The sequence below is a fragment of the Papaver somniferum genome, chromosome 2, assembly GCF_003573695.1.
Source record: "Papaver somniferum cultivar HN1 chromosome 2, ASM357369v1, whole genome shotgun sequence".
Classification (NCBI taxonomy): Eukaryota; Viridiplantae; Streptophyta; class Magnoliopsida; order Ranunculales; family Papaveraceae; genus Papaver; species Papaver somniferum.
Window position 1 is genome coordinate 158,024,147 of NC_039359.1, and position 6,663 is coordinate 158,030,809.

The 6,663-nt window shown below is 39.0% G+C and overlaps 1 protein-coding gene and 1 pseudogene across 2 annotated transcripts; both read left to right on the top strand.

Annotated features, from left to right (window-relative positions):
- The first annotated feature begins 144 nt into the window (after nucleotides 1-144).
- LOC113349552 lies at nucleotides 145-3,360 on the top strand (annotated as a pseudogene).
- A 682-nt stretch (nucleotides 3,361-4,042) lies between these two features.
- LOC113354181 (BTB/POZ domain and ankyrin repeat-containing protein NPR1-like) lies at nucleotides 4,043-6,113 on the top strand. 2 transcript variants are annotated; one of them, XM_026597595.1, is made up of 3 exons: nucleotides 4,043-4,302; nucleotides 4,866-5,066; nucleotides 5,631-6,113. In XM_026597595.1, exons 1-3 carry the CDS (start codon nucleotides 4,248-4,250, stop codon nucleotides 5,789-5,791), a joined length of 417 nt encoding a protein of 138 aa, XP_026453380.1. In that variant the 5' UTR covers nucleotides 4,043-4,247; the 3' UTR covers nucleotides 5,792-6,113. The 2 variants fall into 2 exon arrangements, with proteins under 2 accessions (XP_026453380.1, XP_026453381.1); XM_026597596.1 differs by having other exon boundaries at nucleotides 5,670-6,113.
- Nucleotides 6,114-6,663: the final 550 nt, after the last annotated feature.

The window sequence follows — 6,663 nt, forward strand, 5'->3', positions numbered from 1 at the left end:
ATTCTTTGTTTACCAGCTTCAGCCATTTATTACCAGCAACTGTATTTAACTAACTTTTCTACTTTTTACTTTAAATAATCTCACCAACATTCACTACAACAAGAAATGTGACAAAATTTTTTTTACAGTTTTATAGTCACAATCATGGAGGACAACAGAGGTACAGAAGTCAAGAAATTTCCTCTCATTTTCTCTGTCTTCTCCCTCTTGACTTCAAAGGAGACTTCTGTAGTCGGTACTCAATTTCATCACTAAATTCATGGAGTCTCCTTTCAATGATATCTTCATACACAACTTACATGAATTTGCACCAATGAATTCAGTTTCAGTCCTTTCAGATTCAAACAGTGGTGCAACTAGTTGTATGTCAAACGAAGGAACTTTTTCACAAGAGACCGCTCCTCCTTTTGTTACAGCTTTAACGCGTTTATCCGAAAATCTCGAATCCGTATTCGAAACATCCAAATTCAGTGACGCTGTAATCGTTGCATCTGATACTCATGAAATCCCAATCCATAGGTGTATCTTATCTGGTAGAAGTGTGTTTTTCAAGAACTTGTTTTCCAGTGTGAAAGGAAATGATGGGAAAGTTGTATTGAAAGATGTAGCTAAAGATTTCAAATTAGGATTTGATTCCTTGAATTTGGTTTTAGCTTATTTGTATAGTGGGAAAGTGAAAACTCTGCCTGTGGATGTTTGTGTCTGTGTTGATGAAGAATGTTTACATGTTGGGTGTAGACCTGTTGTTGATTTCATGGTTGAAGTGCTTTATGCCTCTTTTACATTTCAGATTTCGGAGCTCGTTACGCTTTTTCAGGTATAATCTATTCCGAGACCCTTTTCTTTTAGGTCCATTATGTTCCAATTCTATTGATTTTGTTTTCTTGATTGTATATTGCATCTTTGGGAGTAATTTTGATGTAACTAGACTTTTAATTCGACTTACTCCGTTGCAGCGGCGCCTGCTAGACATTATTAAGAAGGTGGGAGTAGATGATATACTAGTGATTTTGTCAGTTGCGAATTTGTGTGGAAGAGCATGTGAAAAATTAGCTATGGCATGTATTGAAATTGTTGTTCCGTCTGATGTTGATCTTGTAACTCTGGAGAAAGCATTGCCCCCTTGTGCTGTTAAGCAAATAATGGATAAGCGTATTTTAGGTAGTGGTTCACCTGACAGTAAAACCAATGATTTTCCGGATAAGCATGCCAGGACAATGTTTAAAGCCTTGGATTCGGATGATGTTGAATTGGTTGGGTTGTTACTCAAAGGAGGAAAGACAAGTCTAGATGAAGCAAACGCATTACATTATGCGGTAGCATATTGTGATGCAAAAATTACGAAAGAGCTTTTAGAGATGGGAATTGCTGATGTTAATCTTAGGAATCAACGGGGATACACCGTGTTACATGTAGCTGCAATGCGGAGGGAACCTGAGATTATAGCTTCTATCATTACAAAGGGTGCACGGTTAAATGATGTTGCACCACGTGGAAGAAAAGCACTTCAGATCTTGAAGAGGCTAACCAAATTGGTGGAGTACCAGCGCTGCATAGAAAAGGGAGAAAATGCACCAAGGATCGTTATGCATTGAAATACTGGAGCAAGCAGAAACTGAAGCACCATTAGTAGGAGATGCTTCTTATTCTCTTGCTACAGCTGGAGAGGATCACCGTCAGAAATGGTCGGATCTAGAAAATAGAGGTGAGTTCTTTTCAAGTCCAGGTTTGTAGTCCACATGTTTTCCATTTCAATGATAATTTGCACCTTTTCCTTACTTGTCTTTCTTCGGAATTAGGATCCAGAAGATATGGAAATCATTTTGAAGCATTATTGTTCCAGGCTATGTTGTGTGAGGCAATAGGCGAGCAAGGCGCCAAACCCTTCGCCTCGCCTGGCGCCTAAAGTGACCACAAAAATTTATAAATTAAATAATGTCTCACATACTTATAAATTAAATAATGTCTCACATTTTTGCGCCTAAAGTGACCACAACATAGGTTCCAGGTGCAACCCCAAATAGCCTATCCTGCCATATCCTCTTTAAAACTTGATTTATACTTCTTCTGAATGATCTTGAACATGTTTCTCTCGCAGTTGCTATGGCACGTCTTTTATTTCCAAAGGAAGCGCAAGTTGCAATGCACATCGCAAAAGTGGATGGTACAAAGGAGTTCCCACTAACTGTCAATTGTGGATCATTGCCTGGCCATCGGATAGCACTTTCAAACTTAAACGAAGCACCTTTTATGATGGAAGATGCACATCATAAAAGAATAACAGCACTCTTGAAAACTGGTAAGTCACTTTATTCTACACTTGACTTGCACCCATCATCTTGAGGCTAGAATTGGTCCAATTATAAATTTTAGGTGTTTGCTTTACGGATGAGGTTAGGTGGTAATTTTGTTCGAAATTAGGTCATTTTGAGACCCAATTGAAGCAAAATGACTCCAACCAAGGCTTAATTAGGGGTCAATCATGGTGAAAATTCCATTTCAGGGAATTGATACCTCAAAGCATTGATTCCTTCACAGCTTCTATTTTCATTTTGAGTACTCATTCTGGGATTGGTCAGTGTGTTGATATTTTCTTGTTTTCTTAGTGTTCATTTTGATTTCCTTTCTACATTGCATGTCTCTCTGAATGAATTTGTATCTTTCTGGAAAATTGGCCTACCCATCCTTGCTTGTGTCATTGCCATCCTTCTTGACTATGTTGTAAAAGGCGCCCTGGGCGTACGAGGCTCCCAGGGGCGCCAAAATATACCTGTTTCTGCAGTTTTCGAATTTTTCCTTGACGCCTAGGTGCTAGGCTTGGCGCCTCGCCTAGCACCTAATGCATATGGAACTAAATTGCATCCAGGGATAGCATGTTTCTTTCCTTGCATAGTTTATTGCTTTCGTTCTTAGGTAATCCGGTTTTATTAATTACACATTATCTTTCTGTTGGACAGTGGAATTTGGGAAGCGGTTCTTTCCTCGTTGTTCTAAAGCACTCGACAAGATTGTGGATGATGAAGACCTAATCGATCTTGCGTATCTTGGAAATGATATGGAAAATCCGGAGTCGCAACTAAGAAAGAGAAGGTACATAGAGATTGTAGAAGATTTAAAAATATCATTCAGGCAAGACAAAGTAGATTTGGAGAAATCCAGAGCCAATTCGCCATCTTCATCAACTAAGGGACTTTCTCAAACTAATGGCAAAGTCAAGTTTAGGAAGAGAACCTAAACAAACATAAGTTATAGTTTGTTAGTAAGAAACTCATGAAGTATTTTTGTTAGAAGCTGAAGTTTTAAGAAAGAAACTTGCTAAACTTGATTTAAGGCTTTTTAACTAATTAATATCCTTACTAATCGCATGCTAAGATACCTGCAAGCCAGAAGCCCTGGCAATTCAATCAAAGAAGGCAACCACATGAATACCATCTAGCTAGCACATATATAAGAGATGCTAAGTTGAAATAACAATTAAAATTCATCATAGTTTATAAAAGATAAAACAACTAATGGGATATGTATGATGTGTCTAATATATGAATTCTAGATATGCCGATAAGCTATTTGAGCTACGTACGTACCTCTAACCAGCTCTCTCTTGAGCTTACTTCTTCTGAACACTCAAAAGGCTTTTGGTGAATGTTTCACTCGAGGAAGCTTTCTTCTTATAAGGTTCCTGATTTTCTAAATCAGAGTTATGAATATATATCTGTTATGAATATATATCTAACGAGGTTTAATCTCTTTTTCCAAAAAAAAAAAAAAAAGAGCTGGTCGTAAGTTATGGCCGATGGCTCCACGAGAAGGTGCATATGATGCATCATCTTTCTTCTTTGTGGACGTTATAATCACCCGTTTGAACCAAAAAAGAAAAAAATGTACTCTAAAACATACCACGTCCACAAACAAGTGAGGCGTTGGCCACAGTAAAAGTCATGAATGATCATGGTCAATTACAGTGTGTTCAGTAATGGGACACCCCCACTTGCTGAAAAGGAATAAATGTATATTATAAAAACAAATATGTGACATGCAAGTTTGTAAAGTAAAATAATACAAGGATTTTGGTTTTATATTTGAGGGATAGTGAAAGACAGCATGGGAGAAGTTGGCTTAGGTGGTGGTAGACCCTTCAAGCCCAAATATGTTCCTTCAAAAAATATCTCCCTCTCTCTCAATTATTCAAAAAGTCAACAAAGTCTCCATTAACACACACTTGAAGCTTCATACTTGTTTTTCTAGAAATGGATGAGAACGGGGATGATCTAGGGATGAAGCTATTGTTCCTTGAAAATAGAGGTGAGTTCTTCATCCTTGGCTCTTTTATTTTGAAGAAGTATAACTCTGCACAATGGTGGATCTAAAACAATAACTCAGAATTCGTTAAAATCCATCTTTTGAAGTCCTGGTTTTAAGTGCATATGCTTTGTATTCCAATGACGTACTTGGCGCCCTTTCTTCGGAATTGGGATGTAGAAGATGTACGTAAATCATTTTGAAGCATTATTGTTCCAGGCTATGTTGTGTGAGGCGATAGGCGAGGCGTCAAGCCCGCCGCCTCTCCTAGCGCCTAGGCACGCCTAAGGAGCTCAAGACGACCAGAAAAATATTAAGAGTTTAGTAATGGCTCACATTTTTGCGCCTTGGGCGCTTTATTAGCTTAGACGCCCCCTAGGCGACTCGTGCGCCTAGGGCCGTGCTCGCCTTTCACAACATAGGTTCCAGGTGCAGAGACTTCATACCAAATAGGTTATCTATACTGCCAGATCCATTTGAGATTGTCCAACTGACATAGTTCTCTTTAGAACTTGATTTGTATTAACATGCCTTTCTGAATGATCTTGAACATGTTTCTCTCGCAGTTGCTATGGCACGCCTTTTATTTCCTAAGGAAGCGCAAGTTGCAATGCACATTGCAAAAGTGGATGACACAAAGGAGTTCCCACTAACCACCAATTGTGGATCATTTCCTGGCCATCGGATAGCATTTTCAAACTTGAATGAAGCACCATTTATAATAGAAGATGCACATCATAAAAGAATAACAGCACTCTTGAAAACTGGTATGTCACTTTATGCTCTGTAGCTCATTTTGAGACCCAATTGAAGCCAAATGACTCCAACCAAGGCTTAATTAGGGGTCAATCATGGTGAAAATTCCATTCAGGTCACTCAGTTAGTGAATTGGTACCTCAAAGCATTGATTCCTTCACTGCTCAGTAGGCGCAGCGATCTGGAAACAGCTTCTATTTTCATTTTGAGTACTACTCATGCTGGGATTGGTCAATGTGTTGATATTTTCTTGTTCTCTTAGTGTTCATTTTGATTTCCTTTCTACGTTGCATTTCTCTCTGAATGAATTTGTATCTTTCTGGAAAATTGGCCTACCGATCCTTGCTTCTGCCGTTGCCATCCTTCTTGGCTATGCTGTAAAAGGCTCCCTGGGCGTTCTAGGCGCGCAAGGCTCCCAGGGGGCGCCTAGGAAGAAAGGCGCCAAAATATGCATGTTTCTGTATACTTTTCCAATTTTTCGTTGACGCCTAGGCGCTAGGCTTGGCGCCTCCCCTCGCCTAGCACCTAATACAGCATAGCTTCTTGGTAATGCATATGAACTAAATTGCATCCAGGGATAGCATGTTTCTGTCTTTGCATAGTTTATTGGACAGTGGAATTTGGGAGGCGATTCTTTCCCCGTTGTTCTAAAGCACTCGACAAGATTGTGGATGATAAAGACCTATCGATCTGGCGTATCTTGGAAATGATATTGACAATCCGGAGCGGCAACTAAGAAAGAGGAGGTACAAAGAGATTATAGAAGATTTCAAAATAACCTTCAGCCAGGACAAAGTGGATTTGGAGAAATCAAAAGCCAATTCGCCATCTTCATCAGCTAAGGGACTTTCTCAAACTAATGGCAAAGTCAAGTCTAGGAAGAGAACCTAAACAAACAATTCATAGTTTCTTAGTAAGAACCCTCTTCTGTTCATTTCTTCATTTTCGATAGTGTTGATGAATCTCTCTATCTTGTATTGCGTCTTTTGGAAGCCCATTGGGTATGATGAGTTTCACTCAAGAACCACAGAAACAAGTAAAACTTGTGATATTGCTAATTGGGGGGTGGGTGGGGGGGGGGGGCAGATTACTGAACTGGTACCCCTATTAACAACCATGGAAAACATGTGAACATCTGTTTTCGTGATGTATAATTTCTGTTAAATCCTAACTTTATGCCTCGCACTTGTCACGATTTATAAGGGGATACTAGTCCTACTAAGTGCTGATACCATTTTACCGATCCAACGACCAGGATCGGTGAGATTTTTTTGTCCTATATAAAACGGTATCAACACTTAGTAGAACTGGTATTCCTTTATAAATCATGACACTTGTGACTTGTGTCTAATTCTCTAAATTTTCGAGTGCTCATTCAAAGAGCCGTCGAAAAGTTGTGTTAGGATGCGCACGTTATTCGATGCATATCCTACACAGTTTTATGTGGACATTCTGATTATCTTTTAACGGAGAAAAACTGTTCATCCGAATGAAAGGTAGTAACTAGTGAAATGATTGATTGATTATAGACAGTTGCAAAACAATTTTGGATGAGCAGAAAATAAAAACCAATTAATTTGTCTGTCTAAATTGGGGCCTATGGTAATT

What these genes read in the sequence shown, in the direction of transcription:
- LOC113354181 (XM_026597595.1), top strand. Translation starts at nt 4,248, where the DNA reads ATGGATGAGAACGGGGATGATCTAGGGATGAAGCTATTGTTCCTTGAA. An exon ending in ATTGTTCCTTGAAAATAGAG is followed by an intron (nt 4,303 to 4,865) that starts GTGAGTTCTTCA and finishes TTTCTCTCGCAG; the next exon opens with TTGCTATGGCACGCCTTTTA. An exon ending in AACAGCACTCTTGAAAACTG is followed by an intron (nt 5,067 to 5,630) that starts GTATGTCACTTT and finishes AATTGCATCCAG; the next exon opens with GGATAGCATGTTTCTGTCTT.